The 17,010-nt window shown below is 42.5% G+C and overlaps 1 protein-coding gene across 1 annotated transcript in view; it reads right to left on the minus strand.

Moving 5' to 3' along the window:
• The window catches only part of MPP3 (membrane palmitoylated protein 3), a 122,493-nt gene extending 106,020 nt beyond the window's left edge, over positions 1-16,473 (minus strand). The window contains exons 1-2 of the mRNA XM_033918187.1: positions 16,030-16,473; positions 2,961-3,030 (exon numbers count right to left, since the gene is read on the minus strand). Coding sequence (XP_033774078.1) covers positions 2,961-2,985 — 25 coding nt within the window. The 5' untranslated portion in view covers positions 2,986-3,030; positions 16,030-16,473. The remainder of the gene's footprint in view (positions 1-2,960; positions 3,031-16,029) is intronic.
• Positions 16,474-17,010: the final 537 nt, after the last annotated feature.

Consider the following 17,010-nt stretch of genomic DNA (forward strand, 5'->3'; position numbering starts at 1 on the left):
GCCTAAACCAGTAAGAACAACCAGTGGTATAGTAAGGGGGGTGGAGGGGGGGTTTCCACCCCGGGCACTCTCCATCCTCCCTCCCCTCGTTCCTCTCATTGCTGCACATGTGTGCCCTTGCCTTCCCCAATATCATTTTTACTTCCCCAGCATGAGGTTGCTGCCCACGTGGAAGTGTGGAAAAATCAGAGCGTGTGTACTGCCATCCATCCTCATCACAGACGCCCAGAAAGGCCTACACTGAACCCAAAGTGATTTCCTTGACTGCTGTATTCAATAATCTCTTATCAAAAGCAGTTCTTTTTATCCCTCTCATGTTCATGGAACCCAAATTTAAGGGCTCCTTTTACAAAGGTGCGTTAGGGCCTTAACACGCGGAATAGCATGCGCTAAAATGCCACACGCGCTAGCTGCTACTGTCTCCTCTTAAGCAGGCGGTAGTTTTTTGGCTAGCGCGCGCTATAATCCAGTGCATACACTAAAAACGCTAGCACACCTTTGTAAAAGGAGCCCTAAGTTTCAGCTCTCTGTACTCCACTCTCTCTTCCCATTTTTGGCCCCAAAATCTCAGTTTATATTCGAGTATATATGGAATTCAGCTGAATACAAATAATGAAAATTATTATTTGACCAAATATTAATAATGAGCATTGAGCTTTAACATAACATCAGAAGAAGCAACATGAAATCAGAGATCAAGTATTTATTTCACTAGGATTTAACAGATTATTCGTATCCAAATTTAAATCACTATTCAGCTAAATCTGAATAATGTACTTGGGGCATTATTCAAGGCTGAATCAAATCAAATACAAATATTTGGTAGAGCCCTAATGCTGGACAATGAAAGGGAGAAAGTTGGAGGGGGAGTGATTTTGGATTCCATGGGAAAGGAAAGGGAAGAGAGATGCTGGACCTGGGGGGGGGGGGGAGAAGAAAGAGGGAGAGATGCTGGGTGAGAAAGAGGGGGAGATACTGAATAACGGAAAGGGTACCAGGAAGCATAAGAAGAAAAAAAAAGAAGAAGAGGAAGTGACACGGAGAAGAAGAGAATCAAGGAGTGTGAAAGGAAAGTTTCAAGTTTTATTAAAATTTTGATTCAATCGCAATATCAGTTTCAAAGCGATTTACAATTAAAAACAGGGGTCCATATTATTTAAAATACAATGGAGACAAAGACACCACAAACTTGCACATAAGGGATGCGGAAAGAACAACAATAAAAAGTATAGGCAAGAGAATATACAAGGTCAAAACAAGAGGAGGGTTAGACTTTGTTAGAAACATGAACCCTTCACATTAAACACAAATCTCTGATCCCCTCAATCACTTTTTCCCCACAAACCTAAATCACCCACAACCTCTCTGATCCTTCTCTCCACTCACTCACTTATTCCCCATGTTCCCACGCCCCTACCTATATCTCAGTCACACCCAATCTACATCACCTCAATCCCTTCCCACACTCTCAACCTTACCACATTCCTTCATTTTCTCCCCTTACTCTGTCTCTAACATTTTTATCTGGGAGCATGCCAAACCGCCCATTTCACCTCCTCCTCCTCCTCATTTTCTTATTCCCCACATTCCTGCTTGCTTCTGATTTTCATCCTTTAAAATTGGTAATCAAAACCATTAAATGAAATGCAGCCCTAAATAAAACATGGTATTAAACAGGTGAAAAATGCTTAACAGTTAAAGGAAGCCTCAAAAAGACAGATTATTGACTAGGATTTGAATAGGGTTAGAGACAGCACATTCCAGACATATGGTGCAGCAAAACGGAAGGAAGTACAGTATAATACAGAACTGACAGTAGAGGAGAGGGATACAGATAAAAATGACTTGGAGTTCCTGGGATGTAAGGAGTGATAAGGAGCTGTAGAATGAAAGCACTTTTAAGGGCTAGATTCACTAACCTGCCCAATCGTGCCCGATCCGTGGCCGAGCTGCGGCAGTCCGACAAATTCACCAAGGATCAGCATGCAAATGGAGGCGATCGGAGGAAAGCCCCCCACCGACCACACAGATCACTAGTGAGCAATCCTGAAGCATGCACACACCATCCTCTTTGTCTGTAGATGGTCTGCGCATGCTTACAGAGCTGCAAGCTGCTTTTTTAAAACTTTTTTAATACTTTGTGAGCCCTGGTTAAAACCACTGTCTTGCACTGCGGGGGAAGGGCAGGAGAGTCGGGGTGGCGAGTCAGGGTGGCAAGACAGATTTGGGGCGGCAAGGCAGAAGAAGTCAGCAGAGAGCAGGAAAGGTCGTGAGCGACTGGTCCCCACCAGTCGCTTCTTTTTTGATTAGCCAGCCCAGTCAGTGTTCCTGAAAAAGTTTAGTGAATCGTATCCTTCCTGCTTTGCATGTCGTTTCCCTCATTTGCATGCGCAGATCGGAAACAGATCGGCCACGAGGTTAGTGAATCGGGGTCACAAACCAATCAGTATACGACTGGTAAGCTTTGTGAATCTAGCCCTAAGTCAGTAAGGGCTCCTTAAACTAAAGTGCATTAACGGATTTAGCACATGATAATGATAAGTGTGTGTTAAATGCCATGCAGCTCATTATATTTCGGTTGGCTTCTTAGCATTTAGTGTGTGCTAAATTAATTACCGTAGTGCACCTATATAAAAGGAGACCTGTGAGAAGTTTGAACTGTATACAGAAACAGGTAGGGAGCCAATGGAGTGAGTTGACAAGAGAGATTATGTAGAGAAAGAACCGGAACCAAACTGTGTACATCTAAATCTGTGAAGGCCACCTGATCTGAAACTGACAGGTCAGCCTAGCTGCTAAGTTTGGCATGTTGACTCTACATGTTTTTGTTAAAATGCTACAAACATTCTCTGTAAGGATTAACCACGGTGTGATCATAACTTTGTAGACTGTGCATGGAATATGAAACAAATAAAAAGAAATTTAGGAAATAGGAAATATTACACATGCAAATTCCCAACCTGCCTCCTCGGACAACATCGGCATGGCAGCTTCCTCCTTTTTCTATGCTGTGTAACTCCAAAGATAATCCTGAAATCAACAAGTGTATTTTGAAATTTCAGGAATGCATACATATATGAGAGAAAAAAAAACAAAACAGTTTAGTCAGTCATATTAAGAATTTTTTGATACCTACAGGTCAAACACTTGACACTCTTCCCCCTCCAGCAAGAAACACCATCATCTAGGGTCTGGCCACGCTTTGAGCATCTTGACTCAGACCCGATTTTCTCATACAAAATCTTAGTGGATTTTCCTGTAACAGATGAGCTTTCCAGGTCCAGCATTGGGGTTTTTTTTTTTGTTTTCCCCTCTCTCCTAGGCAGTGACGGCGCAGGTAATCCATCCGGAGATCATGTCCAAAAAAATGAAAGCCGCGATCGCTGGAAGGATTACCCACGCTGTCACTGCCTAGGAGAGAGGAGAAAACAAAAAAACCCAAACCATAGTAACATAGTAGATGACGACAGATAATGACCCGAATGGTCCATCCGGTCTGCCCAACCTAACCTGTTTTCACTTTCAGTAGAAGTAAAACTCGGATATTTCAATCTGCCCTCCTTTTTCTAGAGCCATATGGTAACCCTAGACCTAAGCATAAGTAGTGTAAAACATTATGACTAGACATATCTCGAGCCAGAAAGTCTAATACTGAAGAACACACCTAGGATCAAAGATCTCATAATTTGACTAAACTCCAACACTTCACCCTAAAGATGCCTACACATCCCTTCTGTTTCTAAACAAAACATGAAATGAATCTAAAAAGATGGTATCATTCTAGCTTACTGTCTTTCACCAAAAGCAAAAATTTCATCCTACAACTGTTTGTGGCCAGGAGAGAACTATGTATTAATATTTCCGCTCAGAGATGGTTCAGATCTTCCATATCTAGAATTAAATGGTACCGTTGCAGACATGTGAGTGATAAGCTGTGAGCTTTAAGCAATTCTAATTTTTCTAAATTTGCTTCCAGAATTCAAAGACAAGTACTAAAGCTTATCCATTAAAAACCAATTTTTCAAATCTAATATGACTCCCCACAAAAAAAAATAGCCAGTAGACAATGTTCTGTTTATTCCTTCCACTTGATCACGAAAATAATATCTGAAATAAAATGTAGTTTAGATTACATACTGCAAACCTTTCACTGAAGAATGCAGAACATTTCTCTGTAGGGCTGGCTCAAGAGCCTTTAGTGCCCTGAGACAATTTTTCTCATTGGCACCCCCAAACAACCTCTAATTTGGTTTCTGTGCCTCTACTCTATCTCACCCCCCCCCCCCACACACACACACATCTATTTGTAATCCAGTACCTCCATCTCTCTCAAACTCCCTCCCTACCCCCCTCCTGCTGGATATGAGGAACTAGCTCAATGCATTAGTGATAAAAGACATCAAAATCCTAGTTCACCATCTATCCCTTAATCACTGGCATCAGCTTCATAGGCTGAGCTGGCCCTGTTTCTGTAGCATGGATTTTAAACAAACCCTTTAAGCTTTTGGAACCTGCCTAATATTCAAGATCCTACATGGCATTCTTCCTTCCCTAATATACTATCCTGGAATTCTTCGAGACCAGACACTACCAGATCCGCCCACAACTCAAACTATCTTTCCCCTCGTTAAAAGGTGTCATGTATGCAGGTAAATTAGGGAAATCCCTTTTCTTCAAATTCACTGAGCTTTGGAACAACCTCCCTGCCCCGCTGCGGAACCTAGGCTCATTCCAATTATTCCAAAAGCATCTGAAAACCTGGCTTTTCTCCAAAACGTAAAGCTATCTATTTAAAATGTAAAGCTAACTATCCTCTTCATAACTTCTAATTTCTTATTATGTCCTTCCCTCATTTATTGAATTTACCTGTAAACAGTGCCGAGCTCTATCTTTATGGAGATGATGCGCTATACAAACTTAAGGTTTAGTTTAGTTTAGGATGTGATTAAAGCAGTTAGGGTCCCTTTTACAAAGCTGCGGTAGCGAGTCCCCTGCGACAAATGCATCAAAGCCCATTCAATTCCTGTGGGCTTTGGTGCACTTGTCGCAGGAGACTCACTCCCGTGGCTTTGTAAAAGGGGCCCTTAACATAGCTGGGTTTAAAAAAGGTCTGGGTAAATTCCCAGAGGTAAGACCATAAACTATTATTAAGGTAGACCTGGGGAAAGCCACTGTTATCCCTAGCAATTGGTAGCATAGAATCCTCCTACTTTTTGGGATCTTGACCTGGACTGGCCACTGTTAGAAGCAAGATACTGGGACAAATGGACCTTTGGTTTGACCCTTGGCACTTCTTATGTTCTAATCCAGAGCCTGCACTGGTTTTCCAGCTGGGTGGGGCATGTTTTTAGGCCTAAAACATTAACCCCTGGATTCTATAAATGGTACCCAAATTTGTTGTTAGGTGCCATCGACTCGTGCCCGAGTCCTAGCAACTTGATGAAATTTCAGATCTAAAAAGAAATCGGTTTGGTGCTAGTCTGGAAAGGTCCTCCAGCATCATCCCCATGGTTGTTTTCAACATATTCAGTCATCTAATTGCAGGGTGCCCTCTTCGCCTGGTTCCCTCGATCTTCTCAAACATGATGTCCTTCTCCAATGATCTTTCTCTTCTGATGGTGTGACCAAAATAAGACAGTCGTAACTTTATCATTTGGGCTTCAAGTGACAGCTGTTTTGATCTCTTCTGGAATTGATTTGTTAGTTCTTCTGGCAGTCCACAGCATGCATAAAATCCTTCTCCAGTACCGAAGGTTAAATAAGCCAATCCTTTTTCTGTCTTATTTCCATAGTGTCCTATCCTATCCTGAGGCGCACATGCACAACTAAACTGGCTAATGAGCCAATTAGTGCCAATTGGGTGCTCACAATTATTGGCATTAATTGGTAATGATTTGGATTTGCGCATTTGGTATCTTATTAATTGCTATTCTATAAAGACCCATGCGCAAATCTTATAGCGCACAACACAAAAGGAGATGTGGCCATGGGCACTCACTAAAGATGCACGAAGTATTTACTGAATACACGGGATGCGTGCTAGAGAATTACACGGGGACAAAATCTGTCCCCATCCCCACTCTGTCCTCATCTGCACAAGCCTCAAATACTTATGATTTTATATTTAAATCTTTTTTATTAAAGTATAAAAAGGGACAATATTTTATGCAACTGTTTATAAATCACAAATATAGCCTTCCATTTCGATCTAGTTTTGGTACAACCTTCTCAAAGATTCAGTTGCCTATGTTTTTACATCATCTAGGAAGATAATTGGATTGTCTTTCATACATAGGTGTAGAAGAGAGTCTTAACTGTGTAATGGATGAACAGGAAAATAAGTGTTTATTAAATGATGGAAATGCTCCTTGATGCCAACGATGGATGAATCTGTTGCAGTAACAGTAAGATAAGCAGCTGGGCATATGATGAAGGACGTTTCAGATGGTAGGAGTCTGATCAGTAAACAAGATTCTTGTTACCACATCAAAGGCAGACAAGCCACAAATGATGTCATTTAAAAGCAGCTTCTGCAGTTATTTTTAATCACTGAATTCAGTTGCCAATTGTGTAAGTTGTGCTACGTTTTTACATATTGATACTAGCGTTTTATAGATGCTGCTAACTCTCAAGAAACCAGAAAGCACATGCATCCGGCATCTACCAATCTCCACGGGTGCCGGTTAACAGAGAGTCTACTGTAGTTGGAACAGCCTTAGAGAATGATACGGGGAAACAGTTTGTCCCCATCCCCACAGGCTCTGTCTCATCCCTGTGCCATTCTCTAGATTCCACACATAATGCACCAGGATTTACAAAAGATTTCATTTGGAGTACATCCTCGCCCCAAAGATTGGCAAAGAAATCAGTTCTAGCGCTATTCTATAAATGGCACACAACTCAGCATAAACACCAAAAAGTCCAACAGGACAGAGAACCCACGGATATAAAACAGTACAAAAGGAAGTGGGAATGGACAAAGAGCATTCCACTGAAGAAAACTTGTTTATTTCATAAAAGGATACAAGCAACTCAGCGTGCCATTTCTAGCATAATGCTCTGAATCTAATCCCAGACACTGTTCTATAAGGAGCAATCAATCCAGACCACACTTTACAGAACAGCACTGAGCAAGAATTTCCTGTTGCCTACTTTTCGGAGCCATTTACTGACTCCAGCCCTAAATGCAAAAATCTCAAAATAATTTTGAAACAGTAGGTCTTTGCTCAGGGTATTTAGGTTTCTCACAAGTTCAGAAAAAAAAAAAATAATGCATCTTTGAACAATAGGACCAAAATCAAGTAAAAAAAAAAAAAAAAAAAAGGAAGGTTATGCGGTGCCTTTTTGCATCAAGACTTTACCTGCTTAAGATTCTTTGGGCAATTTTTTCCACTCCCTTCCTGAGCTGCATATTTTGGACAAGGAACTATACTTGCCCATCTTGTATGTACAAAAGGGAAAATTCAGAAAATTTATTACAAAAATTGGAATTTGGGCATGAGATTTTCCCAAAAGGTGCAAGGATTTTGGGATAAGATCTTTTTTAAAATTTGAAAGGGAAGACCTACCCCCTCTTCTACGAAACTGCGTTAGCGGTTTTTAGCGCATAGAGCCGCGCTGAATGTCCCGTGTTGCTCCTGATGATCATAGGAATTCAATGAGCGTCGGGAGCAGCGAGGTGATTCAGCACGGCTCTCTGTGCTAAAAAACACTAGTGCGGTTTCGTAGAAGAGGAGGTTAGATTTGATTTCCATTTGCCTGTTAAAACTATATACTCTTGGTGGAATTCTGTTAAAATTAGCAAAGTCTGCAAGTTAATTTATCAAAATTTAAACAATATTTTTGCTAATCCCTTGTATATTCTACCAACATTTTGTTAACCAAGTCGAGCCCTCTTGTAGGGATGAATCGTTATATAAAACCAAAGATTAGATTAATTATTATCCATATTCCATTCAAACATTTACCGTATTTTTCGCTCTATAACATGCACCTGACCATAAGACATACAATTTGTTTTTTCTTGGTTTTTCCTCCTCTACATGTAGGTGCGTCTGGTGGTAGGCAGCCTGCAGCCCCCCCCCCCCCGCCACCTTTTTTAAAATGCTGGCGGTCCAGCGCTCATGCCCCTCCTCGCTGGATGGCTGCCTTCAAGTCCTCTTCTCTTGCGGGCGGCAGAGCGGTGCACAAGGCCTGGTCCAGCGCTGCTCCCTGAATGGCTGCTGTCAATTCTCACGCTGGTGGGATTAGGGAGGGGTCCAGGTGGGGGTGGAATATGTTCTAAACATAACGTAGTGGCGGTCTAGGCGATTAAACTGCTGAACGTACAGGTAAGCCCTTCTTGAAAAAAAAAACCCACATTTTGGGTGTTTGGTTTGTTTTTTTTTCCGAGAATGGGCATTTCCCTGCTGCCTACTTTGTGCGCCTAGGGCCTTAGGCCAAAAGGGGACTTAGACGTTGGTTTTGATTATGCCCCTCTACGCGAATTACAATAAAATAATGGGTACAATTAAAAACAATACTTTAACACTACAGACAACACAAGGACATTGACTAACTGGTACAAAAGGATAAAAAAGGGAGAAATACAATCTTTTTGAGAAAAGAAACAATAAAGGCAAATACGACAGGAAGGGTGAAAAAAAATCAGCTAAAATTAGAGCTAGAAAAAATTAAGCAGTCATAAACATCCTTAAACAGAAAACATTTAAAGTTACTTTTGAAATGATCCATGCTCTTATCTTTCCTTAGATATAATGGAAGGGCATTCCAGATCTTAGGAGCAATTTCTGAAAAAATATCTTGTCGATGCTTATAATCTTTAGTGATGGGACCATTAGTAAATGTTGGACCATTGAATGAAGTGCACGAGATGGGGATAAGGAATGAGAACATCCCAACTCAGGTCACTACCATCCCCCAGATTAACATTCCCTTTGTTCCATGTGTAAAACATGCTTTGTATGTGGAAATCCTTAATAAAAATTACCCCCAAAATGGGAAAAATCTTTTAATGCAACAGAACACTAACTCACATTTCAGCAGATCACATCTGTAAAGTAAAACAGTCAAAACCCAGCACACAGCCCCAGAAGACAAGAGTCAGAATAAAAGCCCTAAGCACAGGACTGTCAGGGCCAAGCTGCAATTCCCCCAAGTGCTGCGAGAGGCAAATTTGATTCTGAAAACCACACATGTCTGCCATATGGCTCACAGAGTGAATTATTGTACAGCACTTCCCACCAACCCCCCCTTTTCGCTGAAGATTAACAAAGCCCTTTCATAGCACTGCGAGGAACTGCCGCTGTTCCCCTGTTACTCGTAAACCCATTACATGATAAATGAAGCAAGCTTGATTTTCGGGCCCTGCAGTGTAATTTAATGCACAGTGATTTAGCTACAGGTGCAAGATTAGAAAAACTACAGCCCACTATTTCACTTTTGGCCATGTCCTATAGTAGCTGGTCATGACTGCAAGAAACACAGTGCATTAGGCAAGTAATAACACATTAAGGAGCAATGCCTTAAATTTACTTCCAAAGCTAACAGGATTACCAAATGACTTTCTGTCTGCAGAGACAGCCTGAACCAAGCCTACAGAAGGGGAGTGGGCAATGGCGCAGGAGTATTTGTCCAAGCTGAGTTGTGTCAGTGGGGGCAGAGCTTCAGGGGTCCTGACACCGCTTGGAACTCATTCCTTTAGCACAATGTCTCGCAAACTTTGCGAAGCTGCAGCACACTAAACGTGGTGATCGCGGCTCAAGGGTATCTGAAAGTGCACAATGATATCACGTGCATGTGTGACATCATCATGTCATCCGCGCATGCACGATTGCTCTCCAGATGGGGCTCTGAGCCACCAGTGGAGGAGGGAGAGTTCTGGAAGGAAAGAGGCATGGAGAGGAGAGGCGATGGCGCCAGCTGACTGCCTACAGGATGTGCCTCTCACCGCGAGAGGCACATCCTGTAGGCAGTCAGTCGGCATCGGCACCTCTCCTCCTCCCCAGCATCTCACAGCATACCTGGAATCTCGGGTGGCACACAGTTCGCGATACACTGGTTTAGCACAACAGGGCGCAAAGTGGAAACTAATGCAGGCCCTCTGCCTGCCTCCTCATAGTTCCAAAATGCAGAGATTATTGTGAGCGAATTCAAGACTAAATGAGCCCGCTCTTTACGAAGTGGAGCTAACTGATGACCCATTCTATTTCAACACAAGATCTTCCCTCTCCTGACACTGCTGTGTTGACTGAGGACCTACCCTTCACATAATATTAATTTGTTATATTATTTCTTAGTCTGCTGTTCCTATTTCTCCTCTGTTAAAATCCTTGGAGTAACAATTGACGACAAATTGAATTATCATGAACACATTTCTGTTACAGTTAAAAAGTGTTATTATAAATTTAGAATGATTCGATCGATTGCCAAATTTCTCAGTTCAACATCAATCAAGATACTTATACATTCACTAGTAATATCTACACTTGACTACTGCAACGCCCTTCTTCTCAATATCACACAGAAAGAAAAAAGGAGATTACAATTAATACAAAATACGGCCATCAAATTAATATTTAATGCAAGAAAATATGACCATGTTACACCTTTGCTAATAGATGCTCACTGGCTACCAATCGGTCACAGGATTACATTCAAAATAATATTACTCATTTTTAAAACACTAGCATCAAATGAACCTTTATTTATATCTAGATACTTAATTCCACATAATACACAGCGATCACTTCGCTCATCTGGACAAAATCTGCTTACAGTACCTTCTCTAAAAATTATTGGAACACGTAGATCAGACATGTTCACCGTGATGGGACCTCAATGGTGGAACGCCCTACCACAACACATTAGAATTGAAAAAGATATCTCAACTTTTAAAAAATTATTAAAGACCTATTTATTTAATGATGCTTTTAATAATTGAAACTTTTATACTTTTTGGATATGCTTTTAATAATGCTATGGTTTTAATACCCCTTCCTTTTGTATTTTCCTTTATTTTTCTACTGAAAAATTTAAAAATTGTAACTTTTAACCTTTTTTCCTCCCGACTCATGTACGTATAATATGTAACCATTATGTATATTGTTAGTTTCTTTTTATTGTTCCTTATTGATTTTGTACATCGCTTAGTAATTTTAATAGGCGATTAATCAAAAACACTAATAAACTTGAAACTTGACTTGAAACTTTTCAGTGTCAGGAGTGGGAAGATCTTATTGTGTTGTATTACTATATCATCTTCCCCTTGTTTGGGGTTTTCCAAGACCATTGTATTCTATGTCATGAAAGCACTCAGCAAGTACACTTCTCCCTCCGTATTTGCGGTTTCAGCATTTGCGTTTTTTAGTTTGCTGGCTCCTCCTCTCCCCCCCCCCCCCCCCAATTACATCAGTTTGCATAGAGAAATCGCTGATTCCCAGCACTTTCTTCACCGTGTTTTGCCTCTCCTTCAGGAACAGGCCAGGTCTCCCACCATGTTATTCGTGGTTTCACCATATTCATGATGGTTTTTAAAAGAAAACAGTGAATAACTTAGGAAAAAGTTATTCACGGTTTTTCTGTATTCATGGGTCTGTTAATCCCCTATCACAGCGAATATGGAGGGATAAGTGTATGTTAAAAATGTTCATTTATTTGTGACTTACTGAACGAAAAAGTACCAAAAGCGAGGTAGGTGATTTATACTACTACTACTTATTTCTATAAGCGCTGCTAGACATTTGCAGCATTGTACATTAAAACATTCAAGAGACAGTTCCTGCTCAGTAGAGCTTATAATCTAATCAAACAGGCAAACAGGACAAGTAGGGGGTTAGGGAATTTCTCAGGCACGGCTGCTTTACAAGTGAATGGAGGTTAGGAGGTAAAAGCAACCTCGATAAAATGGCCTTTTGAATACTGCCAAGCCTTTTGGAGCTTGGCAGTCTGTTCCAAGTGTATGGTGCAGCAAGGACTGAAGTCTGGAGTTGGCAGTAGAGGAGAAGGGTACAGATAGGAGAGACTTGCCCAATGATCCAAATTCTCGTGGAGGAGTATAGGGAGAGAGAAGAGGGGAGCGAAATTGAGGAGCTGCAGAGTGAATGCACTTGTAAGTCAATAAGAGAAATTTGAACTGTATGTGAAAATGTGTTGTGAGCATAGTGACTCTGGAGGAATATTAAGTCATGCAGCAAAATTTTTAACAAATTGAAGGGGAGAGAGATGATTACATGGAAGACCTGTGAGAAACAATTTGCAGTTGTCTAGACTAGAGATGATAAGGATGTAGATAAGGGTTTTGGTAGTGTGCTCAGAGAGGAAGGGTTAGATTTTGGTGATGTTAGAAAGAAATGACAGGTTTTGGCAGTCTTGGATTTGTGCAGATAAAGAGAGAGAAGTCAAAGAAGACTCCAAGTTTGCAAGGTTGTGGGTTCCAACCCCTGAAGCTCCTTGTGACCCTGGATAAGTCACTTAATCCCCCCATCGCTCTAGATACATTAGATAGATTGTGAGCCCACCGGGACAGACAGGGAAAAATGTTCAAGTACCTGAATAAATTAATGTAAACTGTTTTGAGCTCCTTTAGGAGGACAGTATGGAAAATTGAATAAATAAATAGTGTGACACATTTCAGCCTCTGATAACCAAAACTGGTATTGTGACAACATAATACCTCATTCTACCAATGCCTAAGAGCCAACCTCATCAGTGATGTCACAATGGCTTGATTATGTCCTATACTTGGTCCACTTTTATTACATTATGATTTCTAGAGTGGCGAAGTGGTTAAAGCTACAGCCTCAGCACCCTGAGGTTGTGGGTTCAAACCTACACTGCTACTTGTGACCCTGGGCAAGTCACTAAATTCCCCCATTGCCCCAGGTACATTAGATAGATTATGAGTCCGCCAGGAAAGACAGAGAAAAATGTTTGAGTACCTGATTAAATTCATGTAAATTGTTCTGAGCTCCCTTGGAAGAATGGTATAGAAAATTGAATAAATGGCAGCTCAGTAATCTTTTTGTCACTCTGTGTGTTCATCCATCTCAGCTGAGACCAGGGTGAAATAAGAACATGTTGTGATGTCAAGTCACTCTGCCACTGCCAATGCCCACGTCCTGCTGCCTACCAGATTAGAGACAGCATGATGGGCTGGAAAGATCTGATCCAGTTCTTAGGAAGAGCTAGCTACTGTGTTTCCCTGAAAATAAGACCTAGTGACTTTTTTGGGCCCCAAATGAATATAAGACACTGTCTTATTTTCGGGTAGGGCTTATTTTTTTCATGTACATGATCATCTCTCCCTTCCTCTCCTTCACCCCAATTCTTCCTCTTTCCTTTCTCTCACCCACATGTGCAACTTCTTTCCTTCCCTCTCACCCATCCCCTTGTGCCTTCCCTCTGCAGCATCTTTCTATCCCTCCATCCCTCCCATCCCCTGTGCAGCAGAACCCTTGAGCACCCTCCGCCCCCAACGCGCAGCTGAACCCCCGCTAACCCACCATCCTTCCCTCCTATCCGAACCCCGCCAACCGCGACCATAAATACCTTCCGGCAGAGCAATGTTGGATCAGCAGCACTCTAAACAGGTTGCTTCAGGGCCTTCTGTGTTCCATGTTACTGATGACATCATCAGTGATGCGGCAGAGGGAATTCCCCAGCAAGAAGGCCGTGAAGCAGCCTGTTTAGAGTGCTGCTGGTCCAACATTGCTCTGCCGGAAGGTATTTATGGTCATGGTCGGCAGGGTTCGGTTGGAAGGGTGGAGGATCAGCGGGGGTTCTGCAGTGTGGCGGGGCACAGGGAAACGCGGCTGCCGATTAGGGCTTATTTCCGGGGTAGGTGTTACCTTGATTCTATAATACAATTAACCCTCAGTGGTCATTTCCTCCCATACTAAGTCTTAGCTATCAAAATAAAAATTGACAGGGTTTATTCCCCAAACCCACTAAGAATACTTTTGGCATTAAAAAAAACTATAGTTTCAAATGGACAATGATCGAGCTGAAAAGTGTGTCTTTTGTCATTCGCCTGCAACCAAGTTAAAACAAGCTTTGTTTCCAAAATCAGCAAAATCCAGGTGGGTGTTAATTCTTTTTAAAAATGCATCAAAGCCCATTCAATTCCTATAGACTTCGGTGCATTTGTCAAAGGAGAATCATTACCACAGCTTTGTAAAAGGGGCCTAAAATCTTTTATCAGGAAGCATGGCATGCGGCAAGCAGCCAAATGACATGGTATGCCAATTTTGGCACTTGTAGTGGCATATTATGGATAAACAAGCAACAGAAAAAATGTTTTGCAATTTAAATCAGTATGTTTAATATGTTGCACCTAACATTCAGTTTCAAGATTTATGCGATGAGATTGGCAATGGCATATAATGAAATGCATAGGTTTCTCTAAACTTCAACATTTATTTTACATATATAGCTTATAAGTCATGCAAGATTTTAAACAACATTTATAATTGTCATGTTTCAGCTTTCTGAACTTATATTTACTCCACCACCTCTTCTATGAAATGAAAAACATTTATGTTTAACGAAAACAAAACCAAAATCCAACCAGTCTGCAGTGAACAACAATCAACACAAACAAAGAAAACCTGCAGATTAAAGTAGAAGATGCAGGCTGGGAACAATTATGGGTTGCGATTAGTGCCACCACCTTTGTACAAACCAGGGGACCCGACACGGTACGTGTTTCGGTTAACACGCCTTCATCAGTGGTCCCTAATTTGAAAGGTATCAGATTCAACTGCAAAAAAGAGCCCAAGAGCTTGTCTCGATGGGCGACTATAACAATGGGCTGGATGGCCCAAGTAGTCACCCATGCGGAGACAGTTGCAAGGGCATGGGGGAGGTAGAAAGGAGGGACTTGGTTTCCCGCCAAGAAGGGATGGGTGGATCAACGGGAAGCAGGGCATGATGGGAGGGGAGCTTACATCCTTGTCCCTTGGAGGCAACATTCCTGCCCCCCCCCCCCCCTTGGATATAGGGTTCGCTCAGGTGATTTAGGGTTGTCGCAGCAGCGGTAACCTGAGCTTCAAGGTTTTGGCTCATCGGAAGATGAGCGGTTATTTGGCAGTGAGCTCAGTTGAGTGGTGAGGCCGTAAAGGGAGGAGCATGGCGATCCATGCCTACACCCCTAAGCTCATCTGGGGATGAGAGTTTAAGAGGAAGGGAGCTCGAGTGAGCAAATATGTCTTGAGGCCCGTGGCACGGAAGAGGGACATGAAGATCCATGCCACCCTCCTAGGCTCTTGCTGATATGGCAGGGTCAGGGGAATACAATTGTGAGTTTTGTAAAATTGTTCATTGCTTATTGGTAGTCCCAATAAATAAAGCTGCGGCCTGATTATTACCATCAATAAAGTGTCTGTGTTTTATTTATTGATAACATTATTGCTGAGGATATAAGTGCGTAATCTTGGGGTGGGTGATGGGTTAGAGGGGACGACAACTTGGCCATTCCAGATCCATGTTACAAAAATTAACTTAAGCCTGATTTAAACTGAATTGATCGCCGGAAAAATGTCTCCGTGGGGCAACTGCAGAAAAGCAATGGGTCCCCCCAATTTGTACTAACCGCAACCCGTAATTGTTTTAATAAACCCAACATTTATGTTTTACATGAAAAATTGATTTTTCTTGGATGCAACTAAAATGGACTTATCAGGGTTGGGAAATAAGCCCTTTAGTTTGTTCTAAAGATTGATGTGCAACCCAGCAGAGCACATGCAGTCCCTGAACCGAAAACCGATTCAAGGCAACCACAGGTAGCTGCAGATGCACTGGGTAATTAAGCCATCAAAAGAGGAAGAGAAAAAAATATCAGCTACCATTGCTTTTATAGCTTACTTACTGACAGGTAAAAAATAAATAAATAAAGGCGCGCTACAAATCTCCTATTTCCCTGTGCAGTGAATAGAAAAAGAAAGCCCTTCTCTCCTATTTCATGCATAAAAAGAAACCTCCCGCTTAAATACAATGCAAAGCACAGGACGCCCCCCCCCACCCCAAAATTACCTGATAAATTAGAAGGACGTACTCCGGATTTATTATTGGCAGACTGGAATTTCCTCCAAGGCCGTTTTCTCCCCGATTCAATTCCCTCACACACACAAAATAACGGCATTTCTTTTCGGGGCCATCATTTTCCCGCCCTCCCCCTCCTCTAGGCTGCAAATTCCACGGTGAAGCCGAGCGCATAAAGCTCGCGCACCCAGCACTCAGGTGGCGCCCAACGGCCGGCACGCGCTCCCCTGCCTCGCGCCGGGAAGCGGTCGCAAGCGGGGCGCGCGGGCCTAGGCCAGGCTATAAGGAGCCGCGCGCGCGCGCCTTCGCTCTTTTCCGCGTCCGCGCGGAGAGAAACAGGGGGCTAGGGCGCCTCTCCCCGCTTTCCTACTCTGACCAGGATGACCGTGAAGGAGGACAGGGCGAGGGGTGGTCGCCATCTCACCCAGGTCGTGAAAAGGGTTAGCCAGTCCTGGATTTGTATTTGCTCAGTGCATGCAGGGAAATGTAGTTCTCTTTTTCTTATGTGCAAATGAACAAGAAAGGCCAAGCTGTGCACAATTTGTTCGGTTGGGCTTAGTGAATTGGCAACCCTAAGTCAAATGCCGTCTTATATAACGGGTGCCTTTTGCTTGAAAGAAATTAAATGTTAAATAAGGCTATGGTGAATGAAGGAAGTGGGATTGAAATGCTAATAGAGGTGGGTAGGCTAACCAATGAATCATACATAATGTGACCATACGTCCCTTTTTGAACTGGACCATCCTTTTCTCAGATCCCCTGTCCCGTTGTCCCCACGCACAGCTTCGGGACGCCGAAATGCCCCGTTTTCAGAGACGGTGTCCCGAAGCTGTGTGTTGGGCCAATGGGACAGGTGACCGCAGAGAATGGGCTCTCTCCCTGCTTCCCCGCAGAATTGACGTCAGGGAGAAGGCTTCTGGACCGGCGCCTGGACATGCCTTTCCTGTGGTTGTGGCGGCGGGAGGCAGGAAG

This window comes from Geotrypetes seraphini, chromosome 13 (assembly GCF_902459505.1).
Source record: "Geotrypetes seraphini chromosome 13, aGeoSer1.1, whole genome shotgun sequence".
NCBI classification, from domain to species: Eukaryota; Metazoa; Chordata; class Amphibia; order Gymnophiona; family Dermophiidae; genus Geotrypetes; species Geotrypetes seraphini.